Genomic DNA, 19713 nt, shown 5'->3' with positions numbered 1-19713 from the left:
TGTGCAGAGTTCACAGAGGGAGGCTTTTCGCTGCTGGCACCTGCCAATTCTAATCGGGGGACACCGGGAGCCCGGCCGGGTGGCGAAGGGAACGAGGGCCGCGGCGGCCGGGCGGGTGACACGGCGCGGAGCTGCCAGGCCGGGGGGGCGCCGGGCCGGCGCTGAGGCGGAGGCTGCGCCCGGTGCCGGCAGCCCCGGCCGCGGTGAGTGCCCCCGGGACGGAGTCCCCGCTCGCTCGGGCCGCTCACTTGTGTTTCGCGGCTCGGTGAGGTCTGTTGGCATGGGAAGAGGGGCGGGGGAAGGCGGCTCCGGGGCAGCCCCACAGCGGCGGGCGCGGGCGGGAGCCAATGGGGGCCGGCGCGGCCGTGTGACAGGCGGGGCGGCCGCTGCCCCCGCCGGGCGGGGAACCGGCACGGCGGCGCTCGGCAGCATCATCCGCGGCTGCGGGGCTGACACACGCCTCCATCCTCCTCTCCCCCGGCAGCCGCTCACACGCGCCTCGCCGCGGGCGGAGCGGAGCGGGGGGCGCCGCGGCAGACAAAGCAAAGATGGCAGGGATCCTCGCCTGGTTCTGGAACGAGCGGTTCTGGCTGCCGCACAACGTCACCTGGGCGGACCTGCAGAGCACGGAGGAAGCCGCCTTCCCGCAGGCGGAGGACCTCTACCTCGCCTTCCCCCTGGCCTTCTGCATCTTCATGATCCGGCTGCTCTTCGAAAGGTAACGCCGAGCCTCCCGCTCCGCCTCGGGCTTGGCTGGGCTGGGCGGGCCCAGGGGCAGCCGGGGATCGTTGTCAGTCCGGCGTCTTTCCCCGGCTTTGCTTCTGTGCCGGCCTTGCAGGGCCCGTACGTTCTCCCTGCCCCCTCGGTCGGTCCCGCAGTGGGCCCGATGCGGGAAGGTGGAGGGGCTCGGGAGGCAGCCGGCGCGCCGTTCCCGGTGCCCGCAGCGCGGCCCGGCGCGGGCGCTAGGAGGCGAGGTCTGCCCGGGAATGGGCGCAGCCTTCCCGCCACCTGCGCCGGCCGGGCGGGCACGGCGAGAGGGGCCCTCCAGCACCTGTGCGACCCGCGGGCTGCGGGGTCCTGTCCGCCCCCCGCAGGGCAGCGCCGCAGGAAGGTCAGGGGCGGCGGGAAGCGGTGCCGGCAGGAGAGTTTGCCCGTGCCCCCAGCCGCAGGGCCGCTCTCCAGAGTTAACCGGGGCGAAGCCCTCGTCGTGTCCCCTGCGCGGACGGGGACACCGTGGGCGTGCGATGGGAAGGGGCAGCTCGTGGGGAGCAGTAGCCCGGGGTAAGGGCTGCAGCGGGGCTGAGCAGAGCTGTGCCTGGCCCTTTCGAGTGGTATCGGTGCGAGCGGTCCTGTGTCGGAACACTCCCGGTGCTGTCAGGATGTGGGAGCTCAGTGGTGAGACGCGCCAGACGCTGTTCATCACTGAACCAAACTCCCTGTACTCCGAGGTTGCTGAACTCAAAATACACGTTTCACAAACATATAAATACGTATATACGTATATTTAAACACAAGACGTCAGGCTAATGATCGGTCAGCAGTAACTGTTTATTTTCTGTGCGTGTTCCCGTGCAGGGGCCGCCTGTCACAGGGAGGCGGCTGAATCCAAGTGGGTGCTCACTTGCGCACGCTGCTGCGCCGCCTTGACAAAGGTGGTGTTCCCTCAACAGCAGAGAACAAAAGAACGATTCCTTATGCCAACACCTACGTGTTTTAAGTGCTGTCTTCCTAGGTATGCTATTAGGATAGTCAAGGAAGATAAAGACCAGTAGTTACTACATGCCAGAGAAAGGCTGTAAAGATGCTTTAAAAATAATAAAATAGCTGATCTGCCAGGTACCACTCCACCAATCCTAAGCATTCCCTGTCCCTGCTTAGAATATGGCACCTGGGATATTGTTTTGTGAAATAACCTGCCTGTTTTCCTAGCTCAGTTGAGAAGACCATATTTGTTTTGAAAAATAAGCTGTCATGGGCTGTTTTTAACTTCTGTGTTGCTTTACGGATTTACCAAAAAAGACAGCGAAAGTCTCCCTGAAAATCTGAGGTTATCAAAAGTTAATTGAAACACTTGAGTTAAATACTGCAATAGAGTTGCAATTTAAGTACTGAGTACAATTATGAGTATTATTTATATTTAGATAATATCAAATAATTATTTTTTTTTCTTTACAGTCTGTACAATGTGTACTTTTGAGCACTGAAAGCGGGTGCATGATGTTGCATCTCTTGCCATCTGAACTGCAATATGTATCACAGCAGGGCTGCATTTGGATGGAGGAACAGTTAGTCAGGGAGACAGTTTCAGCCTAAAGTTAGATTCAGATTTCTGCTGTTTTCAATGTGGCTGTTGTTAGCATCATAGAAGCTCCTCTGATTATTTAGTAGTCTATATCCACTTCCTTTGGTTATTTTTCTTCATTCATTTAAATTTTTAATTTTTAATTTTCAATTTTGCATTACATTATGTTTTTAAGTGTTAGCTATACAGATAAGAAAATCAGTACATCTTTCAGAATTCTCTTGTATTCATTAGACTAATTTTGAAATTTATATCTAGAAATGCGTTCTGCCAGCCTGACAGTAGGTGAGAGACGTCCCAAAATGTTTCATTAACAATTACTTACGTATGTATTTTTTTCCTTTTTAATTTCAAATGAATTGCAAAACTCTACTGTGAAAGTAGGATCAGGCTGTTTTGTGTGTGATTAATCCACACGGCAATTTTGATTTTTTCATGCAGAGCGTTTTATTAAAGCAGGCTGAGCAAAAATGACAGGACCTGCTTCCACTGATCAAAGCAGGGGGATTGTACTTGACTTGAATGGAGTAAAGATCAAGCCTTATTATTGCTCATTTGTAATTGATTTTGTCAGATTTCTGTGCTTTGTTCATTGGGAGCCACAGAAATGTTTCATACACATCATCAGTTAAAGGGCTTGCAATTATACAAGATCTGGAAGGGGAAAAGAGAGGAATATCTTTAAAATTGATATTTTTTTCATTCTTCTGTGTGTTAAAACAGCTACATTTTTTTCCTTTCAAAACTCAAGTTGTAGATGACTGATGCTGAATATGCTACATCCTGGAACATGCTCTTGCAGATGTGTAACGGTTTCAATGGTAGTAGCTAAAGAAAAAATAAAAATAGATTCTGTAATACATTTAAAAAAACCCCACAGGTCTACTTTATATCCATGACTGTACTATAGTATTTGTAACATCACTATAATATCTCTATTTTGCTTTTTAAGATATCTAATACAGGTGCTCTTGTAATTCTTTATACTGCTAGGTAAGCAGATATAAGGTGTTAAGAATCTGATTACTTATTTTATAACCATTATTTTCTGACTGCTAAGCTGCTGGAGTAGTATAGTATACTTCCCATGCTATAAAGGGTGATTAACTTCATGAATGCTCATCAGAGCAGTAAGAAATATGGTTCAGGGGAGTTGGACTTCACATGTCTTTGCTTACAAAGTTCTTGACGTGTAGGGAGTGAAACTCCTAATGCTAAGGGTTAAAAGTAGACTTTACATATATATATATTTATATTTATGTTCTATATACATATATATTTATGTGTGTATAATTGCAGCTGGAATTGAAGTGGCAGGACTTAGAAGTCTTGTTCTTTGCATATTCACCCATTATTTACAGAGTTAATCCTACTGGGATTTTGTTGTTGTTTTGTTACTGGTTTGGTGAATCGGCTAACCAAGTCAAGAAAATAGTAACTTTTTAATTTTTTTTTCTCCTTTCAATAAGCTACTTTTTGTTGATTTCCTTGTCCTGCCATCCCTGACCAGCACTCTTGAATGAAAGGAAAAAGTAGATTAGAACATTAAGTGTATGCTGAATTGCTTCAGCAGGTGGATCTGATGATGATAAGTGCTCTTGAAATAAGCTTTGCTCTGAGGTATAATCTCATAACCATGAGATTTAGTGGATATATCTGCGGAGATCATCATAGTTATGGATGAGGTGCTAAAATACTTTTAACAGCCTTTTATCCCTTCCTTCTCATTCAAATATTTCTTGCATACAAAGTAACTAAGCACAAAGATAGTGTTACCTAGTAATGTGCAAGATGGCAGGAATTTAGCAAGGCAGTGGTAATGTGGGAACATATTTCTTCATAGTATGTATCTGTTTTGTGTGTCTTACTACTTTTTTAAAGGCATGTAAGCAATTAAGGATCCTCCCTCTACTATACAATGCTTTCAGCCATAAGGAGATAATGTAAGTGCTCAATAATAGCAGTCTCTGTCTCCTTGGATCTTTTCCAGTTCTGGTGCAGGAAAGACAGGTTAAAGCTGAACGGAAACTGGTCCTACTTATAGCAGGGTGTTGTAGTTTTGATTGTCCTAAAAAAGATAAAGAATCATCTGTTATTCTGGACAAATAAAATTCTTCTTTTGTTTATGGGATAACGTGGCTCTTCTCTCTCTGCACTGGACCGCACTGCTCAGAAGCAGCATCCTTTCCTATACTCCTATATACGTCCTCTATGAGGAATATGGGGTTGTGTGAAAACAATATTTCCTCAGCAACTGGTGCATTTGTTGGGAACAAAGCAAGAGGTTAACGCACTTCTGCTTTAGAGACTTCTCTCAAGGGGGAAGTTGGCTGAATCCTCCAAAATGATTTCTACTAAACAGATTTCTGATGTGATCAAGCCATCTTCTGAGTCAAGTAGTCTGATATTACTGCCTTCTTTACACTTAGCTCATTTATTCAAGTTAGTCATATCATCTTTGCATTGCATTTGCAGTATATTTTATTTCCCTCACCTTGTAAGCAGCAATTTGGGCTCAGATCTAATGAGATCACGCCATGAATCAGCAAACTAGGCTTACACTGCTTTTATTGTCCTCTGGCCTTGACGAGGAGCAGTTCTCAAAGGTGACGCTGATATTCTGCAGTTGATGGAATGGCTCGTACGGTCAGAGATAGCTTGATTATATATAGCAGCAGCCCTCCAGCTGCACTGAGTTGAACTGAGCCAGCCACATCATTTACTATCACTCCGATCAAGATACTCTAGACACTGAGTGTATGGAAATTCATGGCTTTTATATGACACTTTGCTTTTATAATGATAATTCAGCTCCAAAGGTAACCTCAGCTGACTCTCAGTTATTATGACACAGTGACATAATACAATGACTCTGTATGGGCATGTATATATATTTTTTGCTAACTGTAAAAATTCATTCAAGTAACTACATACAGTTTTGTAAGTGTTTCTTGTATGTGGTGTATATGTACAGACTAGATTTTTATACTCCCTAAGACATCTAGTATCTGTGTTTTCTTACAGTGAAAAGGAGGCTAGACAGGATACAAATTTTGGAAGAGAGTGTACAAACTTGGCACATTTCCAGCAGCCCAAAACCTCATCTGGGGAGGCTGGGTGGGGCAGTAATAGTTATTTCTATCAAAACCTGTTTGTAGGCTGTGATATTTATAGATTTCTTGCCTACTTTCTTGTGTGTTAGTGAAATCTGATCTTTCAGGTACAATTCATGTGTGTAAGTGGCTGCATCTGTTCACTGACAATAGCTTTCTCAGTTCTTTCTCTTTTTTTTTAAATATTTTTTTTTCATAAAATGACCTCTAAGGTCTCTTCTTTTTACTTGATTACTGTTTACTGAATGCTTAATTCTGTTGAAATGGAATAGAATATTGAAATTGCTAACTTCTGTGAAAAGGCATGGGCAATGGAAGGAAAATAACTAAAAAGGCTATTTCTTTTAAACTTTAAACCAATATAGTTTTAAAAGTAATAATAGGTCATTTAGCAGTAAATAGCTTTTAAATATATATTTTGCTATATATGTCCTATCCATTTATCTGTGTTTATTTATTCATTCTTTTATTTATTTATGTATTTATTTATTTTATTCTTTCATTTTTATTTATTATTCTTTTATTTATTTTCTGTAATTTATATTTCTCTTTATATAACCAATTTTTCCCCCTAGGGTTGCAGGGTTAAGCTTTAGCCACTCATACATGCAGATACCTCACAACAAAATGATTGTTTTTTAACTGGAGAGCTGTTGTCTTGGCCTGTCTGTCTTACCAGCTCAGACCAGTGCAGTGTATGCTCACCCACCTTGATTCTGCCATGGCTGGCTCATATACATCTCTGTTGTGTAATGTAGTTGTGTGTTCAGATGTAAGCTCAGTGTTCCTTTAAATGAAGGTGGAGTGGATAAAATGCATACTATTTGAATGTCCTTCATAAAGGGCCATTTATAGGTGTGCATTAGTGTCAGTCTTAAAATTAGGAGTTACATGGGAAATGTGTGCTGAGCTCCAGTAGAGAATGCCATTAAAACTGATTTCTGAAATATCCAGGTGAGAGAAGTATGACAGCTAAACGACAGCTCCGCTGTCACTAGTGGGAACCAGGAACCTATTATTGGGTTTTTTCTGAGTGCAGGTTCCAGTTACTGTTAGAAACTCCAATTCGGTTCCTGCCTGGATTCCTGTAACCATGCAGTTGGATCCAAATTGCCTGCGGCTCTTTCCGTTGCTCCTACTTCTGCCTCTGTCACTGATTAACAGGCATTTGCTAAGGATTTGTTCTTGGGAAAAGAAGAACTTCTGGTATGCTGCCTTTTTCTACGCATCTGCAGACCAGTGTCTTATTAGTCCATACAAACTATTTAGTAAAGTAACATTTGGGGTAATCTGTTCCCTTAAATCTATCTCTTTTTCTGCTAACAAGGTTGATGCCTGAGCTGAACAATGCTTATTTGACCATATTTTTGGGGGGTTGGTTCTCCCTCCCCACCCCCCAAGCTGTTAAATATCCCATGCCTGCAGTAGTTTGACAGTTGATTAGCATTTGGTGTTTCTGTGCCTGTCTCAGAGTCTTAGCGTCTTGACATGAGAGTTAAAATTACAGCATAAAAGCATATTGCTGTTGTAAGTGATGTAACCTTATCTAATATTCAATAGTATGCTTAAGACTGTAGTTGGCACCTTATGGACAGTCAGGTGCATATGATTTGTATCAGCAGTTCCTGGGAGTTGTTCATCTCACACCTTTGACTGCTTTGCGATCTCCCACAACAGTGACTCCCTTCACTCATTGTGCACATACAGATTTTGGGGGTGCAGCAGGGATGGGCATCCAAGTCAAGGGAAAGGAAGGGAAACGTGGGTCTCTGATCACTTGAAAGGGGAGGAATCCCTAATGTCTTGCTTTAAGTTTAGCAAAGTTTCTGGCATTCAAATGGGCTGAGAACTTCTTTCCTCAGAGGCAGTGTTTTTAGCACATGGTCCTTACACAAGACTAACACTGCACCATGTTTCTGATGGTGCTTGTCTGGTTATTCTGAAGTAGTCAAGTGGTGGCCAAGGTGGGAGAACTGGAGTATTTAGCAGAGTCGGTTATAATCTTAGAGGTGGCTTTCAGTTGGACCTGTAACACAGAGCTGTGACTTCTGTACAAATAGGAAAGGGTAAACTGTAATGATTTTTTTCCTATGTAGTTAATACCTCCCATAATAGCAAATGCTGCTGTTGGTAAGCTTTCATACTGCTGGACAATTATGATGCCTCATGTAACTATAACCGATGTAGCACAATCAAATTTTAACTCTTAAGGTAACTGTACAATTCCTAAGAACTGTGAAGAACTATAACATCCAGTTAGCCATACTATGTATTTTTTAGTATGTAAGATACAGTATATTTGTATACTGACTATTAATCCAAGTTACCTTTTGCAAAGGGAGGAACAAAATGCTAAGGTTCTTCAGACCATGTTGTGATAATGAAGTATCTGTCAGATTCACTAACATAAACCTCATTTTACTATTATAAATGATGTGCTTTAAAGTTTGGTCTGAAATGATGAAAAGCCTTTGCACTCACAGTTCACACTGGGGCAGTTAAAGCAGTATAGCTAAATCACTTGCTTTTTTTTCTCAGTGAGGGTGCAGTAGAAGCTTCCCTTTAGTAATATCTTCGCTGTATTGGTTTCTCCTCTGCGGATGGGGACAATAACCTATAGTACTATATTAAAAGAAATAAATCTAGCTGACATAGTTAACACGTGCAAAAAACAGAGGTTAGAGCTCAGAATGTGTTCATTATCATAAAATTTTATATTCTTGAGATTGAGTATTTGTGCATGCAGTAGTATTTGTCTATCCTTTGCAAAAGCTAGTGGCTCTATTTTTATCAGTAATGGGATAACATTACAGGTGGTGTAATGTTACAGTAGCAGTCACATCTACTCACTGCTCATTTGCCATCCTTTGAGAAAAACTTAATATTTTTTAGTTCTGCAAGCAGAAGGAGAAAAAAAACGAACAGAAATGATACTGAAATCCTCACTTCAGTTTTGGGATCTCTTTACTCCCTTTTCACCTTTGGTCCTGACTCAATTCAGTTCTATATGATATTGTATAGATATCTGAATTTTCAATGGGACTATCATTTACCACATCTATAGGACTCATCTTTTACTGAGAAGAGAGTGGAAGCGGAGACCACTTTGCTGTGGTGTTTGGCAGAACCTTAAACTGTGAAAACTGCTTTTGTACCAGTACTGTCTATGTTGACAAATGGTACATAGGAGCAAAACTGCCTAGGCTAATGAGAAGTGCTTTCATGCAGTGGCAGGAAATTGCTTATTTAGAAATAAGAGTGTGTTCTATAGCTCAAACTAAAGAGACATTGCTTACTCAAAAGCAGCTGCTGATCACAGAAGAATGTGAAAAGAAGATCAGAGTAGTACCTTGTAACATACCTTGCGCTTGCTTTTGCAGGCATGTCTGTTGTGACTGTGTGATGTGTCTGTTGCTGAGAGAAATGCACTTTTCCCTGCAGCTGGAGACAGCCTGCTTGGTGTGCTGCTATTAAGGGAACTGCTGAAACAAGGTATGTTCCTTAAGACACACAAAAATTAGCCTTGATGTGGCAACAGCTGGAACTTGGTCGGCGGGCAGCATAAATGTGGAACGCTAGTGTAGACCAGTGGGCACTACAGTGTGACAAAGCAGACAAAATTAAATCCACATGAAGTAAAAGTGAGCTGAGAAACTTTGGGGGTGGTGGGTGAACTCAGGTGGTGGTGATGAGCACTCTTCAACCAGAAGACCTGTGCAGCAGGGGAGCTGAAGGGTTTCAGCCTGTCATCAGCTGACCAACAGGACTGTGACTTTCCTGAGCTCTGCTGTAACAGATGAGACCATCATTGAGACCAGAATCCCCCTTGCAACTGGTGAGACCAGATGAAGACAAAATTCTGGGGAATGAGTGGGTCATGAATGAGTATGTACCTGTTGACAAGCTTTTCTGCAGTTGTCCATTAGATTTTCTCTAACTTCCTGCGGTTCAGTACTTGCAGTTGTCCAAAGCATGCTGCCACATGAGATGATCAGGTCCTGCGGGGTGTAATTCATTGTTGTTGTGGGCATCATGCTGGAAAGAAGCTGTTGAGAAAAACAAAAACAAGTGGTTAGACCACAAGCAGAAACATGTTTTGTATCTACTGAAGCAATAATTGGGTGGTAATTGAGTGGTTGATTCTTATCTGTCAACTTTTCCCACACAGTAGTATGAGAGAAGGGAGAGAACTGATATGATAAGAGAGTAGCCTGAAAATATGAATAGTTCCAGTGCCAATCATTTCCCAGGATTACAACACTTGTACTCAATTAACTTTGCAGGGATTGCATTGATGTGATGATGACAAATTGAACTGTAGATGGAGTCCTGGGAGTGCTGGTGGACAAAAAGACTTTTCTCAGTGATGTACAGTGAAAGGACAATCACGCAACTGATACGCAGGAAATTCTGTTTAAACATAATGAACGTCTTCTTGGGATGGTGGTGAAACACAGGTTACTCAGAGAGGCTGTGGAGTCTCCAGTTGTGGACGTATTCACGAAAACAATTGGGCACAGTCCTGCTGTAATTGACCATCCAGTGGACTCGTTGATCTCCTGAGGTCTCTTCTAACCTCAGCGATTGTGTGAAATCATAAACCTTGCTAAATGGCATCTTTTCACAATGCAGGACTCCATGGGCTCCTGAGATCTGTGTCTGTATGAAGTATGTAAACAATGTTGGAAAACTGAATAGGAGATGATTAAGTTGAAGTTCACTGTAAACCTGCAGATGAAAATTAGGGCAGAGCACATAACACTTGATTGAATGGACATCAGGATTTTCCATTTGCTATAGGATAGGTCTTTTGATTTTAGTCTGGAATGTGAGCAGACTAAATCAAGAAATAGATGTGAACCTTCTCTACCTAAGACAGGAATTACTTTATGGGTACACAGAATGAAGTTTGAGTCACTGTGGTATAAACACATTCTGTTCCTTCTAGGATCAATGCTTTGAGTCTCCTACAGTATTAAATTTGATTATAACAGGCTATTTTGAGGATGATTTTAGTTTTGTTCCCCTTAAGCTGATTCTTCTCAACACTACAATATCTTGAAGATAATTTGGTTTTGAAAAAAATTCACAGAAAGAGGTCATTTTAAGATAGGGAACAGTGATCAAATGTCTTACTAGAAAAGCTTTTATTCCCTTTGTGTTCAAGATAATAAGAGTAAATCAGTCTTAGAGGAAAAAGAGGGAAGCCATTCTTTAGTTTCACATTCACTAATTGTTTATATAGGTTATATAATATAGAGTGGAATATATATATAATATATATGTATATATGTGTGTATGGGACACAGAGCAATTTATATACTACAATGGCATCATATCACTTTGATGTAATACTTTTTTTCTACTTAAAAAAATCATTGAATAAAAAAAAGAATCTTAAGGAGTGGCTGTAAAATACTGACTGGTCTAGAAAATGAGATATTTCAAAATGTCAGTTGATGGGGTGGTAATGAAGCAGTTTGATATTTGACACAAAAAACACACCCTGTATCCTCATTAGAGGAACTCTCGTGTGTGCTAATCTGGAATTGTTATTTTCTAGAGCATTTATGGGAAACATGAAAAATACTTGGTTTTCTTCCAGTTTGGAATGAAATGAAAATTTTGAAATGTCAGAATTTCATCAGGAACAGATGTCCTGACTTTCAACCAACACTGATAAATGGGTTTGGTTACAAGACAACGAATGTAGAGATTAAAAATGAGATCTCTATAGCATTGCCAGCCTCCAAAAGCATATATTCTTTACCAGTTAACCAGTTTGTACATCTGCATGCATGATGCACAGAAAGTTTCCTTGTTGGTTTTTTGTGTTTTATTGAAGAAAAAAAGATATCTCTTACCGGCTTGATTTTCTTGAAAATAGACTAATGGTTTGGAAGAATCATGGCAAGAGCTTGAACCTCCAGTCTGGCACTTACCTTCAGTTGTCAAGATGAAAAGTGCTCTAGCAGAAATAGGAGACCACCATTTCATCTTGCTTGGTCTTCCATTGAGAGCTGACCCCAAGGTTTGAAGAGAATGTAGCACCTTGTATCCATCACACAGGCCTTACTTGTGTTTGGCCTTGTTTCCTGGTGGGAATAGTTTGGACGTAACAGTAGAGTGGCTTAGGCTTTAAATACTACTAAAAAATCTCTTAAGAAACTGCCAAGTTACCTTTTTCATCTACTTTGACACTTATTTTTAAGGCTTCTCACATGTTTCAAGCTGATCCTAATTTTATCAAGAATCTTTCTCTGTTTAGTGGAAAAACAATATGTTGGTCATCTTAATCTCAAAACCCTCAAAGTGTTTATCAGGAAAAAAATCATAGCTTCTTCATATTTTCTTTCTAAAAAGTCCTGGTATAACCAGGAAATATTTTTAAAAAAGTTGGTTTGTAAATTAGCCAAGTGCATTGACTAAGAAAATAACATCTGCCATAATCTGCCATCTTCTCCAGCTCTCAGACTAGAACACAGAACATTAAGAAATTATGTACAGAGAAGGGGATAGCTGTCAAAGCAAGGGTGTTGCCAGCTATGTGGGCCATAAAGTGATTCCTTTATTTCAGTCCTCCATATCCAGCGTTTTGTGTACAATCTCCAAAGGACCTGTGCTTCCCTTGAATACCTGGACTGACTTAATACCACAATAAGAAGGTGTTATTATGGATTCTGTTTGACCTTATATTTGTTTGTTTATGGTGGTGGCCCTCTGTACTGGGGAAGGCTTTTCAGAATGAAGAGCCAAGGCAGGTATTTTCCAGCATCTTACCTTTTCTTCTTGTTCATGTGTAATTTCAAATTTAAATTACAAATAAAAAGCTAGATTAGTTCATCTTCATATATAAAAACAGTCTTTGGAATCCAGTTATTACCACTTGCATCTGGTCTTCTCTTTCAGACTTGTACTAACTTCACCTAGGGCTCCTGTGAATCTCCTTCAGAGCTGTAGGCCTGCCTGCTGCACATAGACTGGTAAATCCTAAGTCGTACGTGAAAAAATAGTGGTCAGGGATTTTCATCCTTCCTGCTCAGTGACTTCATAGAGTTTCCTATGAAACATCCTGGACTTCATACATCAGATTAGTTGTCTCTCTTCTAACATTAGCATTTGTTTTCCTAGATAAATTTTAGTGTAAAAAGGTGCATTAATTTTTTGAAACTGTACTACATGCATAGAGAGAGTTTTGTCACATAGTCTTACTGGATTATTTGTGTACAGTAAGTTCTACTGGTGCTGTAAATTAGTTTGTTTGAGGGTGGTCAAAGTGATTTATACCTGTTGAGACTCTATATTAGTCTTAAATATAATTTATTTGCTCACAAAGGTTCTGAGTCTGATCTTCTGCCAATATAAATTAGAAATCAGCTTTTGCTGAGTTCTGGTGTTTTATCGGCATGTAAGCTGTGTGAAAGACCAAAAGTTGTATGACATTGTGTATGGTCATGTGTAGCCATTGAGTTTTAGTAATTTAGTAATCTAATTTAGTAATTAAGAAGCAGAAGCCTGTATAGCTAGGTAGAAATCAAGAAGAGTTGTAGATAGATATATATCTCTTTTTTTATTTATTTTTTTCATTCCATTTTTCTCTCCTTGACTAAATGCCACGTTTACCCCTTCCTCCATTTTTTCAGGACTAAAGTATGTGTGCAGCCATTGAGTATTGTTCTGTCAGAAAATGTCAAACGTAGGAGGGTAGTTAACATTTGATGTTAACTAGAAAGACTTTGGCTGTTTTCACAGAATAGGACATGGGCCCTTGCTCCTGCATGTGCAAGGTGATCGAGCAATCAAAGGCATCACATGCTAGCCTTGCAACTCCTTCCCTCAGACCCTTTGACAGGAGCATCTCTAATACTGAGTAAAGACATCAGGTCTGCCACTCAGTGACAGCCTGCTGGTTAGCACCCTTGGACAGCTTTCTTGTGTCCTGCCTCAGTTCTGCTCTTGCACAAAGCTACTTTATGGTGGAGAAGAAAGCCTGATACATCTGTGCAGTGGTTGTAGCTCCTCTTAACACATATAGGGTGGCCTGGACGTAGTATTCTGATGTTGCCCTAGCAGGCATGCTGCTGCAACTGCATTGCTGTCAGTCCATGTGGCAAGTAGCTTAATGTGAACCCAGGTGTTCTGTGTAAGCTATAGTCACTGCCAGGGTAACAATATAAGCCTCTATTAAGAGCTCTGAGTACAAACAAACAGAAAAAGAAAAGTGTGATTCTTAATGATGATGATGTTTTTTCCACGTGTAATGAGTTTGTGATTTAGAGAGTAGAACTGGGCGTGTGTACATGGGGATATTAAAATGGGTTATAATGATGGCCTCCAAGACTGTCTCAACAAGTCTCCCACTCTGCTTCACAACAGGGTGCTCTTTTTTCTGTGCCTGGTAGTGCTGAAGGTATTTGTTTGTACTGAATGACAGAAAGAGGACTCTGAATGAGTACACTTGCATAATGAAAACCCTACTGGATCCACCCTGTGTTTTCTTACAATTTCCTTTCACCAAGCTCTCTTGAAGTGAAGGCTTGGCAAATGTCCACTCTCAGCTTTGTCCACAGAAGAGCAATTATCCACCAGAAAGCTTAATCACAGGGACTGGGCTTTGCATCCTCCCGTGCCTCCACAGTTCCAGCCCATGGGACAATGACTGAAAGGACACTGGTCTGGTTTTGCTGTTGACACTGAAACAGTGAGGCTCCTGACCTCGGAGGTCTAACTTTGAGTATTACAGTCAAGCAGAGGACTAAAAATTGGTGTGCTTGTGTTCTCTGCTGGTTCTCTGGTGATTTTGATGATCTGTTGTGGGGCCTGGGGTCCTTTTTTATAATATGAGCGTAACTAGGGTAACTCCTTATTGCTTTTAAAAGGTTTTCACATAGTTTAATGACAACTATCACAAATAGTAGAAAGTTTTCAGAACTTAATGCACCTGATCTGCTGAACTCCTAAGCCCTCTTCCCCTTGGACCATTTGCAGTCTTAGAGGTGCAGTTGCTTCTGTTCTGGGGTAATTTCAGAATGTGTCTAGGGTGTATGAAGAGAGACCAGAAGAAGAAAGATGGAAAATTTCACCTTCACTCTTGAGTTTTATGGAATACTTTCTCCCCATCTCTTAAATAAGACGTCCCAGTAACTGATAGTTGCCATCAGTTGTATGAAGCATCCACTTGTACAGAAGCACCGTTAATGAGTCTCATTCCTGCTCTGACAAAGACAGACCTGGAAGAAGACACAGAACTTGTGGGAATCCTTATCAGAAATCTGTTTTGGAGAACCCAAATCTTGAAAAAAGGGACTTGCTCTAGCAGCCACCGAAACATTAACTTTTTTTACTTATTAACACCTTAAATATTGTCTTGACTGGAAAATTTTCAGCATATTACTTAAAAGAAACAAAAGAAACTCTTCATGGTAGTGATATGCAAGTTGTCAGAATATCTTAATTTTAATGGTGTCATCTTGCATAGCCATCCATTTACAGTGTGCCTAGAAGAGTTATACACAGTTGGGATTTTTTACTTCCTCATTTCTTACCTCTAAAATTGTATTGAAAGCATAAGAATAATGACAATAACAACAACAATAATAACAGCTGTGGTGATAATGATAATATAATATTTCCCTGTTCTAAAAGGGTGTTTTCAGATGCGGATCTGGAAAGCAGACTCAGTGTATATGAACAGTTGAGAAAGGTCAGAGTAATAATATGATGACTGCGTAATAAGGCTGTGTAAAGATGAAAAACTAACAGAACTAAATGCTGATGCTTTTCTACATAAGCGTGATACAGTACTTGGCATGAAATTCTGTGAGTAGAGGAAGGCTGCTGTGTATGGCAGTGCTCTATATCAAATGGATGTGACCTTTTAATTTGGCTAAAAAGAAATAAATTTTGGAATGCCTTAAAAATTTATGTTTTAATAATGCTTTTGGACACCTGAATGGTACTTAGGACACACAGTATAAGAAATATTTACAAAGTTATTCTCTTGTAATTGGTGTAATTTTAATGAAAGACTTCTTACTCTTTGGTTTTATTTATGATGATGGTACTCAAATGGAGTGTACTTCATCTCTGTTTATAGTTTTAGGTTTAGATCTTAGTCCTGCATCTGGATTATTTATGGGATAAAGGAAATAGTGATAAAACATAAGCTCTTTTAGTCCTACTGCAGAACAGGCTGAGTGATTTTGCCATTCCAAGGCCTCTTAACAGTGTTAAAATAATGAGTAATAAAAACAGAAGTTGGAATACTTCTGTGCCATCAATAAATATTTGCATCTCAGATGACAGATCACGACAAGTCAACCCCCTCATGTGAGTGACTAATGTAGATAATTTTTGTGGAGATGCAGTGCAGCAACCACATGACTTGTGGTGTGACAATCTGCTGCTCTTCAATATCTTGACAATTCTGTTGCTTACTTGGAATTTAGAGTTTAGGGAATTAATTGCTCCCGAAATTCTTCCTGTACTTGCTAGATAAAAATCGTTAACGGAGAGGTTGAAGATCAGAGGTGGGAATGGGGCAGAGAAGTAGAACTGGAAGGAGCACACAGGTGCTTCTGGACTGTGGGAGAGGGGAGTGTGACTAAAGATACAGTGTGTGGGGAGAAAACATGACCATGACGTAAGTGCGTGGAGTTGGGAGGAATGTGGTGTCACCAGGCATGCCCATTTGTTTGTGATCACCACAAACTGTGTGTTTGCAACTATTCCCTTCAGATACATGTCTAAATTCAAAGGTACATGAGAACACCTGTATCCTAGGAGAAGAAGAGACTTGATACATGAATGCTTTGTCTTCCTCAAGTTGTGAATGGGACAGATCTGAAAATTTTTAAGAAGACTTAAAATTTTACTCTTTTTTGTTTGTTTGTTTGCTTGTTTTTAACTAGGCAGTAGAAAGCCATAGTGTTTGTGTCATTGTAATGCTGTCACCCATGGAAGGGTGTAGCATGTCCAGCCACCACCCCCACCTTCTTGCAGAATCTTTAATGAAGACAAATGACAAATAAGATAAAAAAGATACCAGCTGGCTAATGTGACCCAAAACGATTATGGACTGCTATCTGTTTATCTCTGCTGATGACATATAGAAGTCTGTCATTAGGGATCTACAGCATCTTTGCTCCTCTTTCCAAGTTAAGTCAATAATAACCTTCCAGGTTTGGTTGGAAAATGTAGGTACTGTTACTTCTGGCAGATCTTCGTGATAGATTGGGTCCTTGTCATTCACCAGAGCCCTGGGTGGTCAGTGAGACCAGGAAGTGGTCTGAAAGGAGACTAAAAGGAAGTACAGGAAATTTTAGGGTAGGTGGTTTCCATCTGTAGAAGTTACAAATATCATTAAAATGAGCCAATTTCTGATTACTGAGCTGAGAGCTCCAAGAACAGAGGAACTGCAGCTGAGGCGACAAACCTAATATAGTCAGGAAGAATGACAGATCATGAGGATGGAGCAACCAGGTGAAATTGGAGTTGGAGGGGCCTTTTGTGGGGAAGTAAGAGAAATACTGTTGCATGCAAAGAGTTCTATAGAGTGGACTTTTCTTTGCCCATTGCAACTGCCTGACAAACTCTGCTGTTGGCAAAGACAGACAGATGAAAGAATTCTTGATTTTAAGAGAGAGAACATTTTCAATCAGCTATGCAAGGCATCTGTCATATCCTTAGGCCATCAGAGTGCAAAAGTACTGCTTAAATCATCTAGGGAAACTTAGTGTGTTGCTGTGATGACTTGATTAGCACTAAAGGTTTCTTTTATGACCTTAAGAATAATGCCAAATAATTGTTCTTGCTTTATGCTGTACTGTAAGGGCGGGGAGGAATGTGTGCCTATGTGGCAGAGAAAAATGGTAATGTTCTCTAGTAACCCAGAACAGTTATGATTGCTTGGATCATCTAGAAGCACGAGACGTTTTCAGCAATTAATTTATAGACTTAGCAGATGTTCATTATGGCAAGGACCCAATAAAGGACAAGAGCTGTTCTCTGAAAGACTTGTAGATGTTTCCCCAGTAGCTGAGGCTTAGGAAAAAAATCGACACACTTTTATTTCCTTATTGAGAAACACCTATTTCATAAGGGAGATCTGTTAAGTTTGTGTTTGTGACTGTCAGTCATAAAGTACGTTAATGATCTTACAGAAGGAATTTAAATGATTGAAAAAAACCACTTTCTTTACTCTATACACCTTGAATGTTCCTCAGAGTTTTTGTTAAATTGTATAAAACATTAGTTTGAGTATCTTTTTAAATAAGTGAAGGAAAAAGTAATTTCCAGCTTGATTTTTGATTACACTGTAATTGTCAGCTGGCATTTTAGAAGTAAAAATAACTTTGTTTCACATAGAAAGCAAACATAGTTGACAATGTTGACCTACTAGACATCTTTAAAGAACAATACTAGTTTTGATTGAATTTGGAACAAGAAACTATACTTCTGCAAATGAAGCTTCTCAAATTATTGTACGATGTATGTATCAAATAGGATAGTGAAAAAAACCACCCTTTTGAATCTCAGACTATATTTCTCATTCTAGGTCAGTATTCAAAAACAAAAGATAAATAAAGAAAACATAATTTAGGTAAATACAGACATACTATCTTACCATGTTAAAGAAATTATTATAAAAAGAGCTTCACATTTTTCTAAAAACAAAAAATCTGTATTAGACTATTTTGCATGAGCACATCTGAAGAAGAAATATTGAGCATTGAGGTACAGGTTTCGACACCAAGTGAGTCAAAGTGTGCTGGATGTTACTACCTGACAATGTAGTGTTTCCAGGATGTTTTTAGTTTAGCAAATTTATCACAAATGCTTGTTTTGACTTCTTTGGTTGTCAGCTCCTCATATCTACCTCAAGAATCTCATCACTACTGTTTTCTTTTGCTTACCTTCTGATCCAGTAGACATTCAGCAGAGGGTTCAAATTCCAAATATCTTCCTGGGTTCAGGTCCAATATGCCTCCCCTCTCTAAATGTGTCACTGTCAAAAAGCCTAATAAAATAAACATAAACCAACCAACCAAAAAGAAAACCCAAATATTTTCCTCAGGAATTCCTTATCTGTTTATCTAAGGTACTGAGGCTATAATTGTTTATGGCTTTCTGAGTTAAGGGTGAAAAATTGTTCAAGACAATGAAAGTTCAACTGTAACCGCTATAGATAAGATACAGCTCAGAAACAAAGGCCAGATGGGGCTGATTTAGATGAGTTATGTGTAGCATAGCCTTGGCTTCAAAGGAATTCAGCCAAAGGCAGGAAGGGTAAAAGTAAAGAAACATCAAAGACAAAGGCTCCCTGTGCACATTCTTGAATTTAGGATGCATTCTGTGTAGTCTGCTGCTCAGCTGTATACTGTGCTCCAAATGGCTTTTCTGGGTGGTCTGTAGTAGTCCTGAGTTTACTGGTGAGACAAAAAGGCTTTAGTAGCATAATAGAAACTCCGCTTAGCACCTGTGTGGAAAGACAAGTTATGACGATTTCCATTAATTTGAATTAAATGGCTCAAGACTGGTTGTGAAGTTCGCCAGCCAGATCTGCAAGTGTCACATTCCACAAAGGTCTTTATTTTCCATCAAACCAAATGAATGAGGCACTTCTGCCTAACAGCAGCACCCTCCCCTCTGCTTTCCCACCACTGACGTTCCTTGTCTGCTTGTAGGCAGTGTCCCAGTCCTCGTGCAGAAGGCAACAACACCAGCAGTGTCCAAGGCTGCTGTCACACATCCTTAGAGGAGGCACTTGGCAGTAAGAATTGGAACTGGTTCCCCCACAGCCTGTGTGGCAGGCCAGTGTTCCCCCAGCCATCAGCTGTCAGCATGTGGCACTTAACCGTATGAGGTTGTGGTATGTGGCTTGCCAGACCAGTTAGGTTGGCCATCACTGCAGTAAGTCAGGAAGTTGATTCTTTACCTTCTTGCAATAACTTGTCAGGCAGCACTTTGCATGTGGTGGAAATAGGGTTCAAGGGTGATTTTAGTATTTGGCTGATACAGAATGGCATATCCTTTTTAATTTTATTTTAATGATGAAATAGAGTGCCTCCTGTCTCTGCGACAGAAGGAGAGGAATGAATAAAAATGAGTAAGTTGAAATTGGACTGACTCGGTCCCTACATTTTGTGAAGATTTAAAAAACTTCGTAATGCCTTTGTGACAGTGAATATATGAATTGCAGTGTGTGAGTCCTATTATCCTGAAAGAGAATAGTTTAAACATACAGAGGGTGATGTAGATATAGAACCTAGTTTTACAGCTTCTCTTTGGAAGCGTAGA

General features: G+C 40.7%; 1 protein-coding gene across 1 annotated transcript in view; it reads left to right on the top strand.

Annotated features, from left to right (window-relative positions):
* The first annotated feature begins 422 nt into the window (after nt 1–422).
* Nucleotides 423–19713, top strand: part of CERS6 (ceramide synthase 6) — a 113858-nt gene continuing 94567 nt past the window's right edge. The window contains exon 1 of the mRNA XM_050339489.1: nt 423–718. Coding sequence (XP_050195446.1) covers nt 549–718 — 170 coding nt within the window. The 5' untranslated portion in view covers nt 423–548. The remainder of the gene's footprint in view (nt 719–19713) is intronic.

Source organism: Myiozetetes cayanensis, unplaced genomic scaffold, assembly GCF_022539395.1.
Source record: "Myiozetetes cayanensis isolate MyiCay16 unplaced genomic scaffold, myiCay2020 scf9, whole genome shotgun sequence".
Lineage (NCBI taxonomy): Eukaryota > Metazoa > Chordata > Aves > Passeriformes > Tyrannidae > Myiozetetes > Myiozetetes cayanensis.
The sequence above is the reverse complement of the archived record's forward strand: the minus strand, read 5'-3'. Positions and strand labels throughout refer to the sequence as shown.